The sequence below is a fragment of the Megascapheus bottae genome, chromosome 38 (genome assembly GCF_031878675.1).
Source record: "Megascapheus bottae isolate mThoBot1 chromosome 38, mThoBot2.hap1, whole genome shotgun sequence".
Taxonomy (NCBI): Eukaryota; Metazoa; Chordata; class Mammalia; order Rodentia; family Geomyidae; genus Megascapheus; species Megascapheus bottae.
In genome coordinates, this window is record NC_143546.1 from 1,627,405 (window position 1) to 1,653,910 (window position 26,506).

At 52.4% G+C, this 26,506-nt stretch overlaps 2 protein-coding genes across 2 annotated transcripts; both read left to right on the forward strand.

Moving 5' to 3' along the window:
* Window positions 1-4,488: 4,488 nt before the first annotated feature.
* On the forward strand, window positions 4,489-6,393 carry Ticam2 (TIR domain containing adaptor molecule 2). The gene has a single exon (XM_090325518.1). The coding sequence runs from the start codon at window positions 4,558-4,560 to the stop codon at window positions 5,278-5,280; it is 723 nt and encodes a 240-aa protein (XP_090181644.1). The 5' UTR covers window positions 4,489-4,557; the 3' UTR covers window positions 5,281-6,393.
* Window positions 6,394-10,469: 4,076 nt separating this feature from the next.
* Window positions 10,470-26,146, forward strand: Fem1c (fem-1 homolog C). The gene is made up of 3 exons (XM_090325517.1): window positions 10,470-10,788; window positions 11,397-12,103; window positions 24,829-26,146. Exons 2-3 carry the CDS (start codon window positions 11,560-11,562, stop codon window positions 26,136-26,138), a joined length of 1,854 nt encoding a protein of 617 aa, XP_090181643.1. The 5' UTR covers window positions 10,470-10,788; window positions 11,397-11,559; the 3' UTR covers window positions 26,139-26,146.
* The last annotated feature ends 360 nt before the right edge of the window (window positions 26,147-26,506 follow it).

The window sequence follows — 26,506 nt, forward strand, 5'->3', positions numbered from 1 at the left end:
ATTATTATTATTATTATTATTTATTTATTTATTTTTTGCCAGTCCTGGGCTTGAGCTCAGGGCCTGAGCACTGTCCTTGGATTTTCTCAAGGCTAGAGCTCTACCACTTGAGCCTCAGCACCAATTCTGGCTTTTTTCTATATATGTGGTACCGAGGAATCGAACCCGGGTCTTCGTGCATGCTAGGCAAGCACTCTACCACTAGGCCAAACTCCCAGCCCCCATCATCATCATCATCATTATTATTTTGCCAGATCTGGGGCTTTAACTTAGGGCCCGGGCACTGTCCTTGGACATTTTTACTCAAGGCCAGTGTTCTACCACTTGAGCCATAGCAACACTTCCGGCTTTTTCTGTGTACACAGTATTGGAGAATCGAACCCAGGGCTTCATACATGCTAGGCGAGCATTCTGCCACTAGGCCATTATTATTTTCCTGTGTGGGTGCTGGTCTTGGGGGCTTGAACTCAGGTGTGGCAGCTGTCCCTGACATTTTTTGCTCAACACTATTACTCTACCTCTTGAGCCACAGCTCCACTCTTGGTGTTTGGGTAATGAATTAGAGATATGAGTCTCAGGACATTCTGACCTGAGCTGTCTTCAAGCTTTGATCCATCATCTCAGCCTCCTGAGTAGCGAGGATGGCACCTGGCAATTCCTGCATTTTGAACACTCAAGGATGTCAGATGTGATGATAGTCGAGCAATTCCATTTTATGTCTCGCCTACAAAAAAAAACCAGCTGAGCAAGGACAAAAGACGTAATAACTTAAAGACATTTGAAGCACGCCAACGTTACTGTTACGTTCGAAGTGGGGTTGGAAATACAAGTCACGATTCTCATCTGTGGTCACCTGTTCCTCATAGTATTTCTCACAAACAGTTAACAAATTTCTCACAGTATTTTTACAAATACGTGCTATTAAATATCACCTTTTAAGTAGGGCACCCGTGGCTCACGCCTGTAATCCTACCTACTCAGTAGGCTGAGATCTGAGGATGGCAGTTCGAAGCCAGCCCAAGCAGGAAAGTTCATGAGGTTCTTCAATTAAGCACCTACAACTGGAAGTAGAGCTGTGGCTCAAAGAGGTAGAGAGCTAGCCTTGAGCTGAAGAGCTCCAGGACAGCCCAGGCCGTGACCTACCTGCCCCCAAAACCAACTAATAATAATTTTTAAATATATGCATATCCCCTTTAGCCCCCCGAAGGGACGTCCATTACCCACAGGCCCCCTCCCCAGTTCCTTTGCTATGTTTTTTTACAAAGCTCTTTGAAACACCAGCCTCCGAGCCTCTCCACTGTGACTCGAGTCCACGTACACAGCTCGCCTTTCCTAAGCATCTCCCACACCTGAGGGCTTCCCCATTGTCCCTCTGCTCTTCTTCCTTCTCTTCACTCCCAGGTTACCAGATTCTCTTGTACCGCCTTCTCCTGGGGCTCAGGTCAGGGTTCTCAGCTACCAAATGGCTCCAATAAACTACCGAATCTGGAAGTGGAGAATGTGAGTCAAGTGATAGAGCACTAGCCTTGAGCCAAAGAAGCTCAAGGACAGCCTGTAGGCCCGAGTTCAAGTCCCAGCACAACCCGTACACACATACAAATTATGTGGATGGAGAGAGAACCCTTTCCCCTCCCCATCTTTCCTTGAAATAATGGTGTTGTTTTTTTGGTTTTTTCCCTCTGCCACATCCAGGCTTTCTGTCTCCTTTGGAACCTGGTGGCTTCTCATCAGAGTCATGAAAGCCAAACCTTCCGTCTCTGGAGTTACTTACTGTCCTGTCTTGACCTCCCTTCTGCTCGTGGGCCTCACAGCTGCTCTACAGTTCAGGAGACCTTGGTCTGTGGGGGCTGCATCTTGAGGCCTCCCGTGGACTCCCCAGTATATGCATGCACCCTCCTGGACCCTGTGTGCACAGATCTTCCGTGGATTCCTGTGCCTCCATACCGTGATAGAGCTTTCACTTGTAAATGAAATATAAGAAATGAACAGCTGGACACTGGTGGCTCACACTGTCATCCTAGCTGCTCAGGAGCCTGGGATCTGAGGATTGTGGTTCAAAACCAGCCTGGGCTGTAAATCCATGAGACTCTTATCTCCATTTCACTACCAGAAAACTGGAAGTGGCGCTGTGGCTCTAAGTGGTAGAGTGCTGACCTTGATGACAGTCAGGCCCTAGGACCGGCACACACACACACACACACACACACACACACACACACACACACACACACACGAGAAGGACTAGGTAGGGGGCTGTGATGTTTCTGTGTTTCTTGTACTTCTTGCAACTGTTAGCTTGTGTCCCCAGGCTTAGACCAAAACATTTCAGCCACTTCCTCACTGCCTGCTGGTGTTTATGCCCAGTGCAAAGCAATCCTAACAAGTTTCCTCTCTCTGATATCTGGATGTCTTTGGAAATTACGCCACTCCCCCACACCTGCGAATGTAAAGTGCTCCCCGCTGCACAGGGCCCATCAGAGGCTTCCAGAGTCACCTGACATTCTGAACAAAGCACCTGCACCATCCATGCACCTAACCATCCATGAATCACCTCCTTTACAGCATTAAAGCCAGCTGCTTGTCTTGTAGCACAACTTCCCAGCAAGCCCTAGTTAGGAACAACAACCAAAGACAGCAAAAATACCAGGAAGCGATTGTTGATTTTACAGACATCTGTCACCAGAGGGTGGTGATCAGACAGGAAAGATGACCTTGGTTCAAAGCCAACCCAGGCCGAAAAAAACAAATCCCCAAAGACTCCATCTCCATAATAACCAGCCCCCCCCCCCCCAAAAAAAGTCAGGCTGTAGTAATGGCTCAAGCAATAGTGAACCAGCCAAGCCAGCATGAGGCCCTGAGTTCCAATCCCAGTACCACCAAGAAAAAGTTGGCTTAGTCTAGCTTGACACACCAGTTTAACTGAGAAGTACTGGATACGGTGTGGAAAGCAAGACCACTGGCTAGTGAATAAAACACTAACATAATACTGGCCCATATTTGAACATATGAAATCGATATTACAGCTTTTCTATCATTTGATGAAAACATTTTCCCTTGAAAGTAGCTATTGGGAAGGAATTATTAGTAATACTGAAATTAGTTAAATTAATTTCATGTGGAATACTTTTTTTTTTTTTTTTTTTTTTTTTGCCAGTCCTGGGCTTGAGCCCAGGGCCTGAGCACTGTCCTTGGACTTTCTCAAGGCTAGAGCTCTACCACTTGAGCCTCAGCACCACTTCCGGCTTTTTTTTTTTCTATGTCTGTGGTACCGAGGAATCGAACCCGGGTCTTCATGAATGCTAGGCAGGCACTTTAACCACTAGGCCAAACTCCCGGTCCCGTGGAATACTTTTGTAGCTGAACTCTAATCCTTCTAGTCTAAATTTAGGATTTCTAGTGGTAGAGTGCTTGTCTAGGTTTGATTCCTCAGTACCACATACATAGAAAAGTCAGAAATGGTGTTGTAGCTCAAATGGTAGAGTGCTAGCCTTGAAGAAAGCCCAAGGACAGTGCTCAGGCCCTGAGTTCAAGCCCCAGGACTTGGGGGGGGGGGAGAATGATGTGCCAGGCATCGGTGGTTCATGCCTGTCATCAAAACTACTCAGGAGGCTGAGATCTGAGGATCGAGGCTCGAAGCTAGCCAGGACAGAAAAGTCCTTGGGAGACTCTTTTCTCTCCAATCAGCCACTCACAAACCAGAAGTGGCACTGTGGCTCAAAATGGTCGTGTGATAGCTTTGAGCAAAAGAGCTCAGGGATAGCACCCAGACCCAGTTGTCAAGCCCCACAACTGACAAAGACAACAAAAAACCCCCACAAGAATGAAAGGAGATGACTGCACTCTTCACTGGTTTTACTAGAGAAAATGAAGTCTTGCTTTCTAGATTTTGCTTCTAAACTCAGCATGTCAGATTCTCTTCCAGATGAATACATATATTTCCTTCAGTATTTCTAAGATGACCAGTTTTTTTTTTTTAAAAAAAGCATTTCTCATTATTCTCACATACTAACTATACTTTCTTCTAGATTGGTTCCCCCAACAGCTGACCTGACCCCAGACAAACCAGCAACTCTGAGCCAACGAATCCTAGACACCATGTGACCTTTCCTATCTTCCGTTTCTGTGCTAGCCATTTGATGGGAAAATTATATCTACATATCCACATGCATAGAGAGTTTTCCTCTCCCATCCCTGCTTACCAGTAAGGTTTAATTTTGCAGGAGGGGGCCAGAAATGGGGAAGTCTAGGGCTTGAACTCAGAGCCTGTGCACTGTCGCTGAGTTTTTGTGCTCAAAGCTAGCTCTCTAGCACTTTGAGCCACAGCTTAATTGGAGATGAGTCTCATAGACTCCCCTGCCGGGCTGGCTCCCAAGTCTGGTGCTCAGATCTCAGCTTCCTGAGTGGCTAGGATGGCAGGCGCGAGCTACCAGCACTGGGCTGAGGTTTCATTCTCGATGTTTTGATTATTAACAAGATTCTCCTCTGTTGTGATTTCGCCTTTTTAGATTGGAAAGGAACTGCTGAGAAGCAGATAAAGCCTCCTTCTTGTGCCTCTGGATGCTTACAATGGGTGTTGGAAAGTCTAAAATAGATGCCTGCCCTCTTTCTCTGTCTTGGCATAAAAGCCACAGTGTGGAGACCACAGGAGGCCATCACCAGTCAGAATCCGGGAGAGGTGAAGCTGTCTCCTTGGGCGATGGCGCAGGGTGTGGCAGTCAGACAGAGGGGCTCACTAGAGAACAGGATGGAGTGGAGGCAGCAAAGGAGAAGGTGCCAGAAGAGGAAGCAGAGGACGCCGACGTGTTCCTCAAGTTCGTGATCTTGCACGCAGAGGACGACACAGACGAGGCCCTCCGGGTCCTGGAGCTGCTACAGAATGACTTTGGCATCAAGCCTGGCATCATCTTCGCCGAGATGCCCTGTGGCCGCCAGCACCTGCAGAATCTGGACGATGCGGTGAACGGGTCCGCGTGGACCATCCTGCTGTTGACAGAGAACTTTTTAAGGGATACGTGGTGCAACTTCCAGTTCTACACGTCCCTGATGAACTCGGTGAACCGGCAGCACAAGTACAACTCGGTCATACCCATGCGTCCCCTCAACAAAGCGCTGCCCCGTGCCCGGACGCCCCTGGCACTGCAGACCATCAATGCCTTAGAGGAAGAGAGCAGCGGCTTCTCCACGCAAGTAGAAAGGATCTTTAAGGACTCTGTGTATAAGACACAACAGTCTATATGGAAGGAGACAAGAAACGCACTTCCGAGACAGTGTTCTGCCTGAGAGGATCCGTGTGCTCACTCCTGGTGTGTTAGCCACTGGGTTATCTGCCATGGAGAAGGACAAGGTTGAGGAAAGATGTAACCGGAAGAGAATGTGCTCTTGGAGAAGCCCATGATGCACGAGAGAGTAAAATTGCGGTGTGAGTGTGGGCTCGGGACCTCACCCTCTTCCCTTGGCATTTTCTTTTTTCTTTTTGTCGGTCGTGGGACTTGCCTTGACGTTTTTGCTCTACTGTTGAGGCCGCACCTCCACCTCCTACCTTTTGCTGATTAATTGGAAATAAGAACCTCATGGATTTTCCTACCTGGGCTGGCTTTGAACCCATGGTCCTCACGTAGCTCAGCCTCCTGAGGAGCTAGAATGACAGGTGTGGCCAGTACCAAAAGGAATGGTGGTGGTATCTCTTGCATCTGAATAAATTTGAGGTTGTCTTAAAGGCTACTATAAGAAAGATTATTGATTTTAAAAGAGACCACCTAGCCAATCGTAATACATTTTCCAGAAGCCCTGCAAGTGACACCCTGTTTTCACAGACCAAGGACTGACACAGAAAGCTTCAGCTGGGGCACGTCTCCTTGGAACTGTTGACAATCCTGTTTCGTCCACTTCAAAACAGAGCCGCAAGATCCTCCAGCCAAATGATTCGCCTTGAGAGCGCAGTGAGACAACATTTGTACAAACACACGGGTGGTGTCTCCCACACAGGAGGCTTTGGATAAATGGTATCCACCCCTTATCTCCTGGGGCCGGAAACTGGACTTGTGGCTCCTTCTGTGTGGCTACCCCGGTGGGATTCTCACTGGCATGCTGGACTCTCCCTTTCCCTGCAGTGACTGCCGCCACCACTGCATCCACGGGACCCAGTGGGTAAGAAGGGAACACTGTGTGCTCACTGCAAGACGTGTGACCCTGCCCTGAGCAGAAAGTCCACGGGAACTCTGGAAGTGTCTCCCCGGTCCTCATCTCACCACCCTTTTCTCCTTTGTTACCAACGTTATCTCTGGCCAGTGGGGGGGATAACAACGTGAATGAATCTCTCTCTTCAGTCAAGGCCCCTGTTTGCTACAGTTCACAAGAATAAAGGCAATTCCTCCTGCCTATTACATACCTTGACCTTGACCCCGGCTCCCCTCTTAGGAGAGTGTGTGGGGAAAGTGATCTCCAAGGTGTCAACAATGCAGCTGCCATTGCCAGATTCCTCTAGGGCATCTCTCATGGGGTAGACAGTGTGCCCACATTAGGTCTCTTCTATAGCCTGGGTTTCTAATATTAAGAGATTACCTAGCCAGGCACTGGTGGCGCAGACCTGTCATCCTAGCTACTCAGGAGGCTGAGATCTGAGGACTGTGGTTCAAAGCCAGCCCAGGCAAAAAAGTTTGCGAGACTCCTATCTCTGATAAATTACTCAGAAAAAGCCAGAAGTGGTGCTGTGTGGCTCAAGTGGTAGAGCGCTAGCCCTGAGCACAGAGAGGCTCGAGGACAGTGCTCAGACCCCGAGATCAAGCCTCAGGACCAGCAAAACAACTAAATAAAAATAACCTAGGTGGGGGTGAGACCTGGCTGGCCTTTTCTTATTGGTGAGATTCTATAATTCTAAACAAACCTTGGCAGGGAGGAAGGGGGATGGGTTTTGTTTGCGGCATCTGTGGAGGACTCTTCTTCATTCTTTACCTTCTCCATACGTCGTCACAGAGGTGATCATCACCTCATCAAGAATAACAACAGTCATCACCGAGGGACCAGGTCGTAAACCCACAGGTCATCATGCCTAAAAGTTGGGGTGACATTTCATTCATGTATGCACATTGCCACAGTGTTATGCTATACATCTAGTATGGATTTCTTTCTTTCTTTTTGTGGGTCACAGGGCTTGAGTTCTGGGTCTAGGTGCTGTCCCTGAGCTCTTCAGCTCAAGGCTACTGCCCTACCCTTGAGCCAAGCCTCAGTTTCCATTTTCTAGAGGTTATCTGGAGACAAAAGATGTCTCAGGAATGAATGACCAATCAGAGGGCTACTTTCAGTAGAGATTTAGACAAGATGGGAATCTTTCCAGTGCCCAGGGACTGGATTTCTAAAGGGTATAGTAAAACACTTGATAAAGTGAATTAAAATAATACACCGAGTTGGTCCAAATAAAATGTCTTAGCATACTGTACTGAGGCCATACAGTACAGACCCAGAGAGGTGCTCAGCTTCAAGTTCCCATCTGCCAGCTGCTCCTGAGATGATCCAATCTCAGCCTCTCACAGGCCCTGGCATCTACAGCAGAGACTGCGTGCCCCAGTCAGCCGTTCCACACGAGTCCTGAACTCATCAGTGACCCTCAGGGCTCCTCCCCATCAACTAATCACTACAACTCGTGACTGCATTGTCAGGATGGCAGGCCACTGGGTGTGTGTGGCAGGAAGAGAGGCTGGAACTCGTCATATGACTTTAGTACCCGAGTTACAGAGAATAATGCCAGCTGCAGAGCCACTTCAGGCACAAGAAGTGCAGGGTTCCAGGGAACATGTTTATGGGGACCATGCTTATGGTTGACTCTGGCAAGGAAGTCATGAGGGTGATCCCTCCCACCTGGGTCCAAGGACAAGCTAAGCCAGAAGACCCCAATGGGGGCAGGAGAAAAGAAGCCAGGAGAAGCAGCCGGGATTGGAGTGGGGGGCCTGATGAGGGAAGTGGTTTCTGGAGGAAGCCACAGTAGCAGGTGGGGCCTGAAAACATCGGAAGAGCTGACCAATGGGGAAAGCAGGAGTCAGCTAACATAGTCCTTGGGTGACACTGGAAAGGAGGTGAAGCTGGGGCTAGGACTCTAGGGTGCCAGGGCCCAGTGGGTTCCTCCAAGAGAATGGAGGATGAAGGATGGATGGAGGATGGATGCCTTGAGGATTCTACCGCCATGAACACCTGAAAGGTGCGGACACAGCTCCATCTGAGGAGGAGGGCGGCAGTGGCTGGAGCTCTGGAGTGGACACAGTTGTGTTGGGTGTGTGGGATGGCAGCCTTGTGTTTTGTTAGTTTAGTTTCCAGTGCTGGGGACTGAACCCATGGTCTTACCCATGCCAGGACAGTGCTAGATCCTTATATCCCTTTGCCCGACAGCAGCTTTGCAAGGGACTGATGTGGACAGGGAAGGCAACCAAAGAAAGCTCCCCGCAGGGCCAAGCCCCAGAAGAGCACTCTGGTGTTTAGGTCTTGCTACCTAACATCAGCTTTGCCGTGGTGTCTGAGGGCCTCTGCCCAAGGTCGGGTGAGGCCTAGAAATGCCCTAGTTCCCAGCAAGGTGGGCAGTGGGCATTCCCCTCTCAGTTCAGGCTGCCAGGTGGATTAGAAGCCTCCCGTTGCTCCCTTCTCCAGCTGGATGGAGCTCAGAAACCTCAGACCAGAGTCCCTCATTCACCTTGAGACGCACTGGGCTGCAACCAGGTTAGTAAACTTCCTCAAGCAATTCTCCCAACTCCGTAGTGGGCCCGGCCCAGCCTGCACGAAGGCCTGGGTGCCTGGCACACGGGTGGAACATGCCGGAAGTGGTGCTGTGGCTCAGGCGGCAGAGCTCTAGTCCTGAGCAGAAGCAGCAGAAGCGGGGACGGGGTGTGTGCTTTGAATCCAGGTCCTGGGGGACCTTCGCCTGTCCTTAACCTCCAGAAAGGGCCTGAGGTGGAGCCCTGTGAAGAAGACATTACCGGGTCCCAGGTCAGGGCCTAGGGCTGGTTTTCCTGTGCACTGCCCGTCTCCCTCTCCCCCCTTCCTCCTTCCTGTCCCTCCCCCATCTCCCTCCCATCTCCCTCTCCTTCCCCCCATCTTCTTCTTCCTCTTCCTCCCCCTCCTCCCCCCTCCTCCCCATGGGCAGGGCCTCCCCCCTCTCCTCCCCATGGGCAGGGCCTCCCCCCTCTCCTCTCCATGGGCAGGGCCTCCCCCCTCCTCCCCGATGGGCAGGGCCTCCCCCCTCTCCTCTCCATGGGCAGGGCCTCCCCCCTCTCCTCTCCATGGGCAGGGCCTCCCCCCTCTCCTCTCCATGGGCAGGGCCTCCCCCCTCCTCCCCGATGGGCAGGGCCTCCCCCCTCTCCTCCCCATGGGCAGGGCCTCCCCCCTCTCCTCTCCATGGGCAGGGCCTCCCCCCTCTCCTCTCCATGGGCAGGGCCTCCCCCCTCCTCCCCGATGGGCAGGGCCTCCCCCCTCTCCTCTCCATGGGCAGGGCCTCCACCCTCTCCTCTCCATGGGCAGGGCCTCCCCCCTCTCCTCCCCATGGGCAGGGCCTCCCCCCTCTCCTCCCCATGGGCAGGGCCTCCCCCCTCTCCTCTCCATGGGCAGGGCCTCCCCCCTCTCCTCCCCATGGGCAGGGCCTCCCCCCTCCTCCCCGATGGGCAGGGCCTCCCCCCTCTCCTCTCCATGGGCAGGGCCTCCCCCCTCTCCTCTCCATGGGCAGGGCCTCCCCCCTCTCCTCCCCATGGGCAGGGCCTCCCCCCTCTCCTCCCCATGGGCAGGGCCTCCCCCCTCCTCCCCGATGGGCAGGGCCTCCCCCCCTCCTCCCCGATGGGCAGGGCCTCGCCCCCCTCCTCCAGGCTCCGGGAGGGCCAGGGCCTCCCCCTGCTCTCAGTAACCTCGGAGGCTGACTGTAAGCCAGGTTCAGCGGCGCAGGCCGCGGGGGAGGCTGAGATCCGAGGCCCCGGGTTCGAAGCCAGCCCGGGCGGGGACGCCCGTGAGTCTCTGGTCTCCAGTGAACCACTCGGGAGGAGGCCCAGGGCCGGCCCCGGGCCCGGCTTCTCCCGCGGTGTCGACCCGAGCACGCGTGGAGGGCGGGAGCGTCGGGCTCCGGGCTGAGACCCCGCAGCCTCCGGCCCCGCCCAGGGCTAGCCGAGACTCCGCCCACCCCCCTTCCCGCGCAGGCGCGTTCTCCTCGGCGCGCGGCGCGGCCCCGCCCCTCCCACGGCGCCCCGCCCCCCCTGCCCGCCGCACGCTGGCGCACGTTTGGGCAGGCGCGGCGCGGCCCCGCCCCTCCCACGGCGCCCCGCCCCCCTGCCCGCCGCACGCTGGCGCACGTTTGGGCAGGCGCGGCCCCGCCCCTCCCACGGCGCCCCGCCCCCCTGCCCGCCGCACGCAGGCGCGTGGTGGCAGGCGCGGCGCGGCCCCGCCCCTCCTCCGCGCCCCGCCCCGGCCCCGGCGTCCGTCCCGCCCCTAGGCGGTTGCTCGCGGCGGCCGCCGCCCTGCCCCGGCCCAATGGCGCGGCTGCCGCGTCAGTGATGTGAAGCGGCGCTCTGGCTGGTCCGGCCCCCGGCCCGCAGCCCATTACACCATCCGGCGCGGCGGCCGCTGCAGCCCGAGCCGACTGGGAGGGCGGGGAGTCAGCTCGGCGGGGCGGGGCGGGGCGAGCGGCCGGCGGCTCCATTCCGGTGGGCGCGGGGCATGGCGGCGCGGCGCGGCGGGCGGAGCGGCGCGGCCCGGGCGGCGGCGGCGGCGACCCCGGCTTCCATTTGAGGCGGCGGCGGCGGCGGGAAGACCGGACCCGGGCAGGTAGGGGCGTCCGGGGGCCCGGGCGGCGGCTCGGGGTGGCGGGGCGGCCGGGGCGGGCGGGCGGCGGCCGGGGCGGGCCGGGCCTGGGGCGGGCGGCGGGCGGGCGGCGGCTGAGGGCCGGGGCCCGGGCCAGGAGCCGGCGGCGGGGCGAAGGCCGCGGCTCGGCTTCCGGGCAGCCGCGGGCAGCCGCGGGCGGGCGGCGGGGACCCCGAGGCCTGCGACCTTTTTGTTCCCGGCCGCCTCGCGTCCCGGGCCGCGCCGTCTCCCCCGGCCCCGGAACAAAGCTGCGGCCAGGAGCGCGGGCGGCCCCCGGCCTGGCGGCTCAGCCTCCCGCCGTCCCGGTGCTCGGCGGCGGCGGCGGCGGCGGTGGGGCCCCGGACCCGCGGACCCCGGCCCCAGCCCCGGCCTCCGCGGACCCCGGCCCCGTCCCCATCCCCGCGGACCCCGGCCCCGTCCCCATCCCCGCGGACCCCGGCCGGGTCCCCGGCCCCGTCCCCGGCCCCGTCCCGGTCTCCGCGGACCCCGTCTCCGTCCCCCCGGCCCCGCGGACCCCCGCCCCGGCCCCCCGGCCCGCGTGCGCGGCCCTGACCCGGCCCTCCTCCCTCCAGCTCGGCTGCCGGCATGCGCTAGGACGCGACCCGCTCTCCGTGCTTGGATGACCGTCTCGGGGCGCGGGGACTGACCAGCGAGGGACCTCGGCTCCGGGGGGTCGCGCGCGACGCCTCGTCTCGAAGGGCAGCTCCTCCAGCAGCGCCTGGGAACCGGCCCTCCATGGATCTGAAGACCGCCGTGTTCAACGCCGCGCGGGATGGCAAGCTCCGGCTCCTCACCAAGCTGCTGGCCAGCAGGTCCAAGGAGGAGGTTTCCTCCCTGATCTCGGAGAAGACCAACGGGGCCACGCCCCTGCTGATGGCCGCCAGGTACGGCCACCTGGACATGGTGGAGTTCCTGCTGGAGCAGTGCAGCGCCGCCATCGAGATCGGGGGCTCCGTCAACTTCGACGGGGAGACCATCGAGGGCGCGCCGCCGCTGTGGGCCGCCTCCGCCGCCGGACACCTGAAGGTGGTCCAGTCCCTGCTGAACCACGGGGCGGCCGTCAACAACACGACCCTCACCAACTCCACTCCCCTCCGGGCCGCCTGCTTCGACGGCCACCTGGAGATCGTCAAGTACCTGGTAGAGCACAAAGCCGATCTGGAAGTGTCAAACCGGCATGGGCACACATGCCTGATGATTTCGTGTTACAAGGGACATAAGGAGATCGCCCAGTATTTACTAGAAAAGGGGGCAGATGTGAATAGGAAAAGTGTTAAAGGTGAGTTTGGCTGCTTGCTTTCTCATTTTTTTTTAAAAAAAAAAAAACAAAGTGACCACCACTTACCTTCAGGAAGATGGGTACGCGAGAATATTGGCTATGATAGAGTGTTCTGACAAGGTAACTGCTCCAGTTTCTCTGTGACTCATTGATGCTCAAAAGACCCTCATAAGCCTCCATTTTCTCTCTTATTCAGAGCAACTTCAGACTCCTGGGAATTCATTCCCCAATTTCCAGAGTCTTGCTGGTAGTTGTTGATCTGAACCTTTGGGGTATCATTTAATCCATCTGAGAGTACAGAATACAATGAAATGTTTTCATCTCTTCTCCCCACCCCCACCCCCCAAGTCTGGGGTTTGAACTCAGGGCCTGGGTGCTGTCCTTGAGCTTCTTTTGCTAGCGTTCAAGCTGCAGCACCACTTCTGGCTTTTTCTGCTAATGTGGTAGAGAGGAATCGAACTCAAGGCTTCCTGCAGGCTAGGCAAGCACTAACACTAGGCCACATTCTCAGCCCTATGTATACATTTTTCTTAAGTTTCTTTTTCTTTTGTTTAAGAACAGCTGTGGAATAGAACTACTCTGTTCAGTGAGTCACTGTCTCGTTCTGTCACTCTGTGAGGGAAGGGTGGACCCAACTGGCTGTAAAGGATTTCATGCCACTGGAAAGGACCACATCTGGTCCCTGAGTCCTCATTTTTGTGGCCAATAGAAAGAAAATCCTTTTATGTAGAACCTGTACCAACTAACTGTAGCAAGACAGAAAACAGATTTGTAAAAACTGCTTCAAATCTGCAGAACCAAACAAAGACTAGTAAAGTCATTGTGGGTTTGTTGACTGGAAACAGTGTAAAGACTTTTTAATCAACAAGAGCTTGGCCTATAATTGTGTTATGAATTGGTTTATGTTTTTACAATGAAAATACGCCCCCCCCCCCTTTTTTTTTTTTGCCCAGTCCTAGGGCTTAAACTCGGGGCTTGAGCACTGTCCTTGGACTTTCTCAAGGCTACAGGTCTACCACTTGAGCAACAGGACCATTTCCGGCTTTTTATGTGTATATAGTACTGAGGAATCAAACTCAGGGCTTTGTGCATGCTTGGCAAGCACTCTACCACCTCACCACATTCCTGGCCACAAATAATAAGCCTTTTGACTCTTAAGTTTTTAGATCACGGGACCTCTCTGTTGTCCTCATAATCTACAGATATATGCACGGGTGTTGCATCCCCTTCTCTCCCTCCCTGTTTTCTGATGTATCCTGTTGTGTTTTATTTTTATTTTTTATTTATTTATTTTTTGTGTGGGTCATGGGGCTTGTACTCTGCCTAGACGCTGTCCCTGAGCTCTTCAGCTCTACCCTTGAGCCAAGCCCCACTTCCCATTTTCTAGAGGTTAATTGGAGATGAGAGTCTTGGGTCCTTTTGTGCCCAGGCTGGTTTTGAACCTTGAGCCTTAGATCTCAGCCTCCTGAGTAGCTAGGATTACAGGTGTGAGCCACCGCACCCGGCTTTATTTTTGTAAACTTTTTTGGTGTACGTCCTGGGGCTTGAACTTAGTTTAGGGCTTGGGTACTGTCTCTGAACTTTTTTTGCTCAAGGCTGGCACTCTTCTGTCACTTGAGCCACAGCAGCTCCATTTCAGCTCTTTCACTCCTTCCTTCCTTCTTTTTATTTTACTTTTTTTGTTGTTGTTGGTCGGACTTGAACTATGGGCCTGGACACTGTGTCCTTGAGCTACAGCTCAAGGCTGTAGCTCTGCCCCTTGAGCCAGAGCTCCACTTCCAGTTTTCTGGTGGTTAATTTGTGAGTCTCACAGACTTTAGTGTCTTAGTGCTGGGCTGGCTCTCACCTCCTGAATAGCTAGGATTACAGGTGTGAGCCACCTCTACTGGCTTCTTTCTTTTAAAAAAAATAGTTAAGTGGGCTGAGCCAGCGAGATGACTCACACCTATCATCCTAGATCTGAGGATCAAGGTTCAAAGCCAGCCCAGGCATACAAGGACCTCAGACTCTTATCTCCAGTTAACCTCTAGAAAATGGGAAGTGGGGCTTGGGTCAAGGTTGGGCGGTAGCCTTGAGCTGAAGAGCTCAGGGACAGAGCTGCGCCCAGGCAAAGTTCAAGCCGTATGACCCCCCCCCCCCCAAAAAAAAAAAAGTAGCTAACTGCAGGTAAAAGTCTCCCAGACATTCCGTTCTGGCTGGCTTAGAACCACGATTCTTAGATCTCAGCCTCCTGAGTAACTGCCACCTAGCCACGGGTGCCCAGCTGTCCTGTTTTTTCATTCCTAACTTTTGCGGGTGTTTCTCAGCCCTGGTGCAATTGCTGCCTCATTCTTGTGTGGCTGTGCGGTGTCTCCGGGAGTGTACAGTTATCTAGCCTCTGTTGATGGACTCAGTGCAGCTGTGGACATTCTTAATTCTTTCTTGTTGGTTATAGGGCTTGAACTATGGGCCAGGATGCTGTCTCTAAGCTCTTCAGCTCAAGGCTAGCACTCTGTCACTTTGAGCCACGGTGCCACTTCTGGCGTGTAGTGATTAATTGGAGAGAGATGAGTCTCATGGTCCTTGGAGCTGGGGCTGGCTTTGAACCCTGATCCTCAGATCTCAGCCTCCTGAGTAACTAGGATAGAGGCGTGAGCCACGGGTGCCTCTTGTGAATGTTCTTGATGTGTGAACTGCACACTTGCATGAGAGTGGCTGTATTTGGAGTTGATGAATCAAAGTGATACATATCTGCTGTTCAGAGTCAACCACACAGTATGAGGCGCTTTTGTATTTAGCATATGTACTGAAGTTAGTGTTTTGTTGTTTTGGTCGGTCATGGGCTTTGAACTCTGGACCTGGGCGCTGTCCCTGAGTTCTCCAGCTCAAGTGTACTGCTCTACCACTTTGAGCCACAGTGCCACTTCCGGTTTTCTGGTCGTTCATTGGAGATAGGGGTCTTATGGACTTTTGTACCCAGCTGCATACTTTTAGTTTTGTTGTGTTTTTTTGCTTGTTTTTTGTTTTGCTGGGCCTGTCCCTTGAACTCAGTGCTTGGGCCTCATCCCTGGACTTTTTTGTTTAAAGCTAGTACACTACCACTTGAGCCTACAGTGTTGATAAATTCACGTGTTGGAGTGAAACAGGGGGTATGCTTTTTTTGTTGTTGTTGTTTTTGTTTTTTTCTTGGCCAGTCTCGGGGCTTGAGCTCAGGGCCTGAGCACTGTCCTTGGGTTTTCTCAAGGCTAGAGCTCTACCTCTTGAGCCTCAGCACCACTTCCGGCTTTTTCAATGTCTGTGGCACTGAGGAATCGAACCTGAGTCTTCGTGCATGCTGGGCAAGCACTCTACCACTAGGCCACACTCCTGATACCACAACCTGGAGTATGTTTTAAACTTTTAGGTCACTGGAGGAATGACCAGTGGTACTGCTTCCCTTCTGTTTTCCAGAGCTGTGCAGTGTGAGCTCTGTGAGCAGACAGTGGGAGCCGTAGCTGTCGTGTCAGCGCTCCCCTAAGAGCCTGCACTACGGTGATGACCTTTAGCTGCCCGGAGGACTGTCGTCCTCACCACCCTCATCTTAGCCCTGGTGTCGGTACTCCCCCTGCCAAATGGCCTGCCGGTTCCAGGTCCTAGTTCTATTTCCTCCTTATCGGTGTCTCACGTACGTCTTTCACAAAAACAAGTACGCGTAGAGTACAAATTGTCCTCACGCTTTGGTGTTGGAGGTCTCTGTGCACAGATGCTCTGGACGCGTGGTTTGTGCAGTACCAGTGCCTTTTGTGAATGTTGGGGCCGGTTCAAGTCCTTGTGCACTCCTCCACTCTGATCTTAGCCTTGATTCTTGGATGATGGTTATATGATTGACCTTGGGGATCTTTGGAGGAGGCGGTGTGGAGTAATCAAGAAGCCTTTGAAACTGGGGCAGAAAAAGTATCTAATATTGCAGCAAACAAGATTTTTTTTCATCCTTTTTTTTTTTTTGCCAGTCCTTGGGGCTTGAACGCAGGGCATGGGCACTGTCCTTAGATACTTTTTGCTTAAGGCTAATGCTCTGCCACTTGAGCCACATCACCACTTCCGGCTTTTTCTATGTATGTGGTACCAAGGAATCGAACCCGGGTCTTTGCGTGTGCTGGGCAAGCACTCTACACCTACGCCACACTCTTGGCCCCTCTTAAGGTGTCTTCTGTGTCATCCATTGAAATAAATGGTCCTGAAAGAAGTGCCTGTGGATTTTGCATGGTCTGTTTAAGTGTAAAATGCATGTAACTTCTATATTCCATTACTTTTTAACACCAGTTGATAATTGAACATACTATTTAACCTCTTCCCATTACTTTTTAACAGGACAAAGGCATTTCGAACATGTCTTAACCTAGAGTGGAATTCATTCATTAATTGAGAGCATTTCCTGAGTCCTTCGGCATGCCAGGCTGTGAGATAGACAAAGATGAGTAAGACAAGAGACGGGTTTATAAGTAGATGCTTTTAGGATAAGTGCAACAATAGTGCTTTCTTCTGCTTGGTACTGGGAATACTTTGTCCTTCACCGCATACTGTGTAAGATGACAATGGCTTTCTGCCTTCCCGAAGCTTTCCAGAAAGGGAGAATATCCTTGAGATGTGCAAGAAAACTTTCTCTGGTTTAGCATAGCACTTGCTTTGTGAGGTCAGTGTTGACTCCTGTTTAGACGGGAAGCCCCAGCACCCCAGGGTCACATCACCCCTGATTCTTCGGTGGTTTGTGGAGGTTCTATATTGGACTTTGCAGGTCAGGGCTGCCATGAAGTTGACGAAGCCTTCATCCCTCGCGCCTACCTGCTGCTGGGAGCTCTGAAGCTGGCTGGCTTCCCATGGGTCTGTCTGTAGCTTAAGGCCATCAGCTTTCTGGGCTGGGATCAAGAGATTGGGCCTAGGAGACATTCTGTGATGCTGCACAGGTCAGTCAGAGATTCCAAGCAATGAAGTAATGAATGCTGTCATTCTCGGCGGCCCTGGTGTTGAATGCTTTGGGGAGCAGGAGGCACAGGGGGTTGCATTGACAGCTACTGCTCAAGGAAGGACATCAGGGGGTGGACAGCCTAGGAATGCTTCATGGAGGAAGTGGAAAGTGTTTCTTCTTTTCTTTTCTTTTTTGTGGGTCATGGGGCTTGTACAGCCTGGGCACAGTCCCTGAGCTCTTCAGCGCAAGGCTACCTACCACCCTACCCTTGAGCCAAGCCGCACTTCCCGTTTTCTAGAGGTTAGATGGAGATAGGAGTCTCAGGTCCTTTTGTGCCCGGGCTCCTCAGATCTCAGCCTCCTGAGTAGCTAGGATGACAGGCGTGAGCCAGGCTAAGGAAAGTGTTTCTTGAAAGGAGTATTGGAGTTGGACCTGCAGAAAGGTCCAACTGACAGGCTTTGTGGGCTTAGGGAATGGCTCTGCGGGAAGTGCACGGGAAGTGATTCTTGGCAGTCCAGGAGTGGTGAGTAGGCACATGAGGACCAGAGGGCAGTCAGGGTGCACTGCAAAGGTTGTTGAATTATAGGGAAAATAATTTTAACTTTATTCGCCGGGCAGTGGGAAGCCAGCAACATTTTTCACCAGAACAGTAACTGGCCTTTAATGGGTTTTTGGTTTTGGTTTTGTTTTGGTCAGTCATGGGGCTTGAACTCTATCTAGGCTTGGGTGCTATCCCTGAGCTCTTCAGCTCTAGGCTAGTGCTCCAGCACCACTTCCAGTTTTCTGGTGGTTCATTGAAGATAAGAGTCTCACAGACTTTAGTGCCTGGGCTGGCTTTGAACTGTGATCCTCAGATTCAAGCCTCCTGAGTAGCTAGGATGACAGATATGAGCCGCCATGCCTGGCCCCGCCTTTTTTTTCTTTGGAGAAACTCATCTGCCTTGTACCTCACTGATCTCTGAGGCCAGGGGGTCTGGTGTTTGCCCTTTGCACTGGGAAGTGTACTGGCCCTCAGTGGCCTTTAGTAACTGAGCTTGTTGGAAGAATGAATTCACTGTCAGAAAAATGGTTCTAAGCTCCTTAGCTCCTTGATGCCAATCACTCTGCTTTGTAGTCTTTTCTCTAGCAATAGATAGATCAAGATTTGAAATAACAAGATACAAATTGTCAAAAAATGAGTAGAATTTTGGGTTGAACTTTGTAGGGGTTCAGAAAAATCTTGTGTAGGTTTGTGACAGGAGTAGTTAACATTAAAAAGATTTGAATGACAGCTGATCAGGGCAGTTGTTTTTACCTTTTTGTTATGGAAATTTTCAAATGTATGTAACTGTAGAGAATTGTCTATTCAATTTTTATAACCTGCCAAATGGTGAAATCAGCTTTCACCCCTCCTTTTGATTTTTTTTCTTTTTTTTGCCTGTCCTGGGGCTTGAGCTTGGGCTTTCTTAAGGCTAGCACTCTACCTCTTGAGCCACAGCACCACTTCTGGCCTTTTCTATGTATGTGGTACCAAGGAATTGAATCTGGGTTTTTGTGCATGCTAGGCAAGCACTCTACCACTAGGCCAAACTCCTGGCTTCCTTTTGATTTTTTTTTTTTTTTCAAGTGATCCAGAGCCCAGAGCAAAAGGCGTGCTGATATTTCTCTTCTACAGTACAGGCATTTTAAGAGATGGGTATATTTCAGTTTCTCAAATGTAGGACCTGTTGTTATGAAGATAATGAATCAAGGTGGGGGTGGGAAGAGGACTTGAGGACATTTCTCAGCATTAAGTACTCTGCCTGGGTGAGAGTGAAGAGAAGGAGGAGGGGCTTCCTATCTGGCGTCCTTCGGGATGGATCTGGTAGACCTGATACATTGATTGAGTACTGCTTCACCAGCAGCTGGGAGTGTGGTGGCTCAGTGATGGAATGCTGTCTATCACGCATGAGATGAGGCCCTCCCTGCCTTCACTTCCTTGGTACCACATAAGGAACATAACAACAAAAGAAATAAAGGTCATTAAAACTTAGTGGTAGAGTGCTCGCCTGGCATGCACGAAGACCTGGGTTCAATTCCTCGGTTCCACATACACAGAAAAAGCTGGAAGTGGTGCTGAGGCTCAAGTGGTAGAGCTCTAGCTTTGAGAAAGTCCAAGGAAGGGACTCAGGCCCTGAGCTCAAGCCCAGGACTGGCAAAAAAAAAAGAAAAAAAAAATGCTTAAGTAGATGACTAATTGAATTGATTGGAGTTGCTCCTGTGCTCTTTTTCTTCTTGTATCTTCTGGCATATTCCTGTGTCCTCATCCTCATGGACTCTGGCTATAGTTGATTGGTAAGGTAAGCAGTAGCAGAATGGTAACTAACTTAACTGTGGCTAAGGCAGTCAGTCGCTCCTCTCTCTCCCTGGGAGTCCACGCTGTGCGTCCTCTCGGCTGAGCTGCTAGGGTGAGTAGTGGTACTTGGGTACTGGACCTTAAGATAGAAGTTTAGCCTTCTTTACTGACCATTCAGTGCCTGTGGGCCTCTCTCACTGAGTTCAGTGGCTTATTACACTTCTTGGTCAGAAAGAAGGAGGAACCCCTGGCGCCCTCGTGAGTCTGCTCCTGAGGGACGCTGGCGCGCGAGCTGGCGGGAGACCCTCAGGAAAGCAGCCACCATGTCAGTCAGACTCCAACACCTGCCTTCTCCTCCTTTGGGTCTCTGAGTAATAGTGGCCAAGAAAGGCGAGTGCGAGGAGACTTGACATCTTCCTCCTCCCTAGTCCAGATCGGTGTCCAGAGCAGATCTGGCCCTGCAGCCTGGTCTCTGGACATGAGCACCACATTCTAAATGGCCATGATACTCACGCAGGGTGTCGGGGTGCATTCAGTGGTAGCCTGTATCCCCTTTATTGTTGAATTTCTTTGTGTGGATGTTCTACTTTTATATACTCAGCAGCTGATGGGTTCGACAGCTTCTCCTTTTTAGCTTCTAGGAGTAATGCTGTTGTGGCCTTGAACATGAAAATTCTGGAGATGCATGCTTTCCTCTTAGACATACATGTCTATCCATCAGTGCGGTCAGTCCAGGCGTGGAGTTTTGCTGAGTCACGTGGTAACCACCAAGCTTGCACTGCAGCTGTACACCTGCATTGGTGCCAGTGGGACAGGAGTGTCCCCGCTTCTCCTGGTCAGCACTCATTCTTTTCCATCTGGTCATCTTAGGAAGTGTATGCTGTGCTGGCCATCTCAATGAGCTGCTTTCTCCTCCTCCTTTTCTTCTTTTTACCAGTCCTGGTGCTTGAACTCAGGGCCTGGGCACTATCCTTGAGCTTTCTCAAGCCTAGCACCCTCCACTTGAGCCACTGCACCACTTCCAGCTTTTTCTGTGTATGTGGTACTGAGGAATCAAACCCAGGGCTTTGTGCAGGCTAGGCCAGCACTTCTATCACTAGGCCACACTCCCGGCCCTCATTGTACTGCTTATTCTTGTTTCTCCAGTGGCTCATTATTTTAGCATACGTTCATGTACTTTAACTCATGAACTTAATGGCCATTTGTGTGTTTGAGACATTGTCTTTCTTCCTTCCTTCCTTTCTTTCTTTCTTTCTTTCTTTCTTTCTTTCTTTCTTTCTTTCTTTCTTCATTGTCTTTACTTTTTTGGTACTGGGGATTGAATACAGGACATTTCATTTGCTTGACAAGCACTTTGTCACTGAGCTACATCCCAGCCCACATTTTTTCTTTTTTAAAACAAACTTACAGCTGGGCACCAGAGGCTCAAGGCCTATAATCCTAGCTACTCAGGTGGCTGAGATTTGAGCATCATAGTTCAAAGCCAGCCTTGGCAGCCAAGTCCTTGAGACTCTTTATTTCCAATAAACTACTCAGAAAAGGCCGAAAGTGGCACTGTGCCTCAAATGGTAGTGTGCTAGCCTTGAGCAGAAGTTGCTCAGAAGCAGAGCCCAGGCTCCGAATTCAAGCCTCAAGACTCGCAAAAATAATAATAATAATAAAACCTTGCCCATATATTCAGAATATAGGTCCTTTATCAGATATATGATATATTCCATGCCAGGATTGGTTTTTGCTTGCACAGTATGGGTGATAGTAGTTTGGATTTTATTTAGCAGGCTGATTGGATTTCATATTGGCTATAGATCACTTATTTATTACAATAATCAAATGTTACAATACTAACATAGTTAAGAACAAGCAATGAGATTGACTAATAACATTTACTATGTGAGTTTTCCATGGCTGAAACTATATGTAGTTTGTAATGCACACCCTGTCCCTGCTTTGGCATGTGTTTAAACCTAGAGGAAAGGGAAGTGGTGGCGTTTCACCGCTGGATTGTATGTGGCGGGGCTGTGACCGCCCTGTGAACTTGGCTTTACGTCACTTGATGCTGTAATTAGTCATGTTAGCTTGCAGTGTACATTTGTGTGACAAACGAGACCAATTTTTCCTCTTGTTTGTTGGAGATCAGCGTCAGACAGACATCAATTGGAATACCCCACGAAGCCAAGTCAGAAGAGCCCTCATTTTACCTTGATCCCTTGGTGATTCTCCTGCAGGAAAGTTTGAGAGACACAGCTTTAATAGACTTAGACAAAACAGGCACACAATGGGAAGAGTTTCTATAGAGCAAAATCTGTTGACATTTTATTGCTCGGAAAACAAATTATAACCGGTGTTTTATGGTCCTTATGAAGACATTTTTGTTTTATTGAAATGATCAGATAATTCCCTGTGTGCTGAGGGCTTTTAAGAACTTAAACTTGTTCCTGGTTGGTTTTAGCCACTTTGCCAGGTCCATCTACTCACAGTGCTATGTTGAAGGTCCTTCTGTGATACGTGTGACAGTCGCAGCCTCCTGCTGTGATGTGCTTGTGTGTGTTTGTGACAGTCACAGCCCCTGCTGTGATGTGAATGGGTGACAGTCACAGCCCCTGCTGTGATGTGAGTGGGTGACAGTCACAGCCCCTGCTGTGATGTGAATGGGTGACAGTCACAGCCCCTGCTGTGATGTGAGTGGGTGACAGTCACAGCCCCTCTGATGTAAGTGGGTGACAGTCACAGCCCCTGCTGTGATGTGAGAGGGTGACAGTCACAGCCCCTGCTGTGATGTGAGTGGGTGACAGTCAGAGCCCCTGCTATGATGTGAGTGGGTGACAGCCACAGCCCCTGCTGTGATGTGAGTGGGTGACAGTCACAGCCCCTGCTGTGATGTGAGTGGGTGACAGTCACAGCCCCTGCTGTGATGTGAGAGGGTGACAGTCACAGCCCCTGCTGTGATGTGTGGGTGACAGTCACAGCCCCTGCTGTGATGTGAGTGGGTGACAGTCACAGCCCCTGCTGTGATGTGAGTGGGTGACAGTCACAGCCCCTGCTGTGATGTGAGTGGGTGACAGTCACAGCCCCTGCTGTGATGTGAGTGGGTGACAGTCACAGCCCCTGCTGTGATGTGAGTGGGTGACAGTCAGAGCCCCTGCTGTGATGTGAGTGGGTGACAGTCAGAGCCCCTGCTGTGATGTGAGAGGGTGACGGTCACAGCCCCTGCTGTGATGTGTGGGTAACGGTCACAGCCCCTGCTGTGCTGTGAGTGGGTGACGGTCACAGCCCCTGCTGTGATGTGAGTGGGTGACAGAGCCCCTGCTGTGATGTGAGTGGGTGACAGTCACAGCCCCTGCTGTGATGTGAGTGGGTGACGGTCACAGCCCCTGCTGTGATGTGAGTGGGTGACGGTCACAGCCCCTGCTGTGATGTGAGTGGGTGACGGTCACAGCCCCTGCTGTGATGTGAGAGGGTGACGGTCACAGCCCCTGCTGTGATGTGAGTGGGTGACAGTCACAGCCCCTGCTGTGATGTGAGAGGGTGACAGTCACAGCTCCTCCTGTGATTTGAGTGAGCATGTATGAAGACCCGGTTCGATTCCTTGGTACCACATATAGAAAAAAGCTGGAAGTAGTGCTGAGGGTCAAGTGGTAGAGCTCTAGCCTTGAGAAAGCTCAAGGACAGTGCCCATGCCCTGAGAACTGGCCTGACAGAAAAAAGAAGCCAAGCACTGTGACTCAAGGGGTAGAGCTCTAGCCTTGAGCTGAATTGCCCAGAGACAGCACCCAGGCCCAGAGTTCAAGTCCCACAACCATCAACAACAACACAAAAAAGAGAAGTATGGAGATATATTTGCTTCTGTTTGAACGCAGGGCTTTACACTTGGTTAGCAGACACTCTACCACATGAGCCCTGCCCCAAACCCTTCTTTGTGTTAGTGATTGCTTGTAGAGTTTGTTGTGTTTTTCTTCCTCCTGTGCCTCCAGGATGAGTGGGATCGCAGGCGTGTACCACCACACCCAGCTCATTGCTTGAGATGACATAACATGACATGACATGACATGACATGACGTCTCATGCCTTTTGTCTGGGCTGACCTTGAGCCATAATCCTTCTAATTTCTACCTCTTTAGTAGCAGAACTTGTAGGCATGAGCCAGTGTACTTAGTAAAATTGCTTATTTTTTGTGACGGCCTTAACATGTCCAGGGCTAAATTCAAAGTGGCCCTTCCTCCAGGCCCGGCCTCTTGAGTGTGAGGCCTTCGCTGTGAGCCGCCACACCCAACTTGCCTGGTTGTTGTTGGAGGGCGTTTATTTTAGGCTTGTCATTGCTGGGTGTGAAGGTCTTCACCCCAGCCCCCATCTGTGGATTTATTCAGGATACACATATTCCTTTTCTCAAGAGAATCAGAAATTGAATGAATCTTAAAATTGACATCTGTTGCATTCTTTTGCTGGATTTTGTTACTCTGAAAAGAATACATGTAGAGAAAATGGTAGCAGTGAGAGTCTTGATTCAAACTGGTTTTAAAATACACTTGGTGTGGTTGTTAATCAAGATGGCTGTGAACAGGTGACATCAGTGACATTCTGGCTTGGATAGCTTCTTTTTTTTTTTTTTCCTTTTTGCCTTTTCCTGGGGCTTGAACTCAGGGCCTGAGCACTGTCCATGGGCTTTCTCAAGGCTCTATCACTTGAGCCTCAGCACCACGTCTGGCATTTTTTCTATATATGTGGTACCAAAGAATTGAACCCGGGTCTTTGTGCATGCTAGGCAAGCCCTCTACCACTAGGCCACACTCCCGGTCCCTGGCTTGGGTATCTTATATACTGCTTTGCCTTGATCTTTGAAACTCTAGGTGAGACTAGCATTGAGAATAGCCATAATGGCCTTGTAGATATGGCAGAGCTGGATAAAGTAGGTTTGTTTGGAGCAGTTGGGTTGGAAGTGTGTTGGCACACAGCTCTGTTGAGCCACCACCCCAGAGCCACCACCGTGGTTCTCCCAGCCCGGCCATGAGCCTTCCTGGTGTGCAGGTTCACAGTGCGTGGGGAGTTTCTGCCCTGGTGGGCTCTGTTGCTGTGGACTGCCATCCGCCTCCTGTCCTTTCAGGACTTCCATTTACCCCGGTACCCTGAGTGTGTGCTCCAGGTCCCCAGCCAGGGTCGGCCTGCCCCGTTAATGCTTCTCCACCACCGTGTCCAAAACACTCGCTGTGGAAGCAGGCCCCAGACGTGTAGCTCTCAGAGGCGGCGTGGTTCTCTGCCCACAGGCAGTGACGTGCTGGTCATTCATGGAGCTGAAACGCCATCTCCCTGTGCTCCAGGGCAGCCAGCCCTGCCGTGGGGGGCGCAGGACAGGGCGCAGGAACGTGGAGTGGCTGGGGGGGGGGCAGAGGGTGGTTGTGAAAGGACATGTCATACAGAGCCACCCACGTGTTTGTCACATTCGTCCTTCTTGTGGGAGCTCTCACCGTGTCTGCTCTCTCCCCTCTCTCTAAGGTAATACTGCGTTGCACGACTGTGCAGAGTCGGGAAGCTTGGACATCATGAAGATGCTTCTCATGTACTGTGCCAAGATGGAGAAGGACGGCTACGGCATGACCCCCCTCCTCTCGGCGAGCGTGACCGGCCACACGAACATCGTGGACTTCCTGACACACCACGCCCAGACGAGCAAGACGGAGCGGATCAACGCCCTGGAGCTCCTGGGAGCCACGTTTGTGGACAAGAAGAGAGACCTCCTGGGGGCCCTGAAGTACTGGAAGAAGGCCATGGCCATGCGCTACAGCGACAGGACTAACGTCATCAGCAAGCCCGCGCCGCCGACACTGATCATGGCCTACGACTACGCCAAGGAGGTGAGCACCGCCGAGGAGCTGGAGGGCCTCATCGCCGACCCCGACGAGATGCGGATGCAGGCGCTGCTCATCCGGGAGCGCATCCTGGGGCCCTCGCACCCCGACACCTCCTACTACATCAGGTACCGGGGCGCCGTGTACGCCGACTCGGGGAACTTCAAGCGGTGCATCAACCTGTGGAAGTACGCCCTGGACATGCAGCAGAGCAACCTGGACCCGCTGAGCCCCATGACGGCCAGCAGCCTGCTGTCGTTCGCCGAGCTCTTCTCCTTCATGCTGCAGGACAGGGCCAAGGGCCTGCTGGGCACCACGGTCACCTTTGACGACCTCATGGGCATCCTGTGCAAGAGCGTCCTGGAGATTGAGCGTGCCATCAAGCAGACTCAGTGCCCGGCCGACCCTCTGCAGCTGAACAAGGCCCTGTCCATCATCCTGCACCTCATCTGCCTGCTGGACAAGGTCCCCTGCACCCTGGAGCAGGACCACTTCAAGAAGCAGACCATCTACAGGTTCCTCAAGCTGCACCCCCGGGGAAAGAACAGCTTCAGCCCTCTCCACCTGGCTGTGGACAAGAACACCACGTGCGTGGGGCGGTACCCTGTGTGCAAGTTCCCGTCGCTGCAGGTGACGGCCATCCTGATCGAGTGTGGTGCCGACGTGAACGTCCGGGACTCCGACGACAACAGTCCCCTGCACATCGCCGCCAGCAACAACCACCCGGACATCATGAACCTCCTCATCAAGTCGGGTGCACACTTCGACGCCACCAACCTGCACAAGCAGACGGCCAGCGACCTGCTGGACGAGAAGGAGATGGCCAAGAACCTGATCCAGCCCATCAACCACACCACGCTGCAGTGCCTGGCCGCGCGCGTCATCGTGAACCACAGGATATACTACAAAGGGCACATCCCGGAGAAGCTCGAGACCTTTGTTTCGCTTCACAGATGATAGTGCCGGGGGGGGGGGGGGGGGGGTGCGGAGGGGGCGGCGCGGAGGGGCGATACCAGCATTCACTGGGCCACGAAGAGCGCTGTGCTCTCACTGGTCAACGCGTCGCAAGCGTCACACTCACAGGATTGGCTTCCCAGTATTTAATATAAATACACCCTATAATATATTGTTTGTGAATTATTGAAAAATGTAACGTCCTATTCAGATTTCTAAAACTGTCTGCCAAAGGCTTCATCCATTCTGGTTTTGTTCGTGGTTGGTATTTGGGACAGAGTTCACTGGGTTTAAGTGGTGTCTTTATACTCTACAAGTTTGTGAATTTTATACAGATTGAAAGTCCTTTTCTCCCTGCTTATTCCTTCTCT

Excerpts from the sequence above, each read along its gene's own strand:
- Ticam2 (XM_090325518.1), top strand. The coding sequence starts at position 4,558 with ATGCTTACAATGGGTGTTGGAAAGTCTAAAATAGATGCCTGCCCTCTT.
- Fem1c (XM_090325517.1), top strand. The coding sequence starts at position 11,560 with ATGGATCTGAAGACCGCCGTGTTCAACGCCGCGCGGGATGGCAAGCTC. Across the intron at positions 12,104-24,828 it reads GAATAGGAAAAGTGTTAAAG|GTAATACTGCGTTGCACGAC; the intron begins GTGAGTTTGGCT and ends CCTCTCTCTAAG.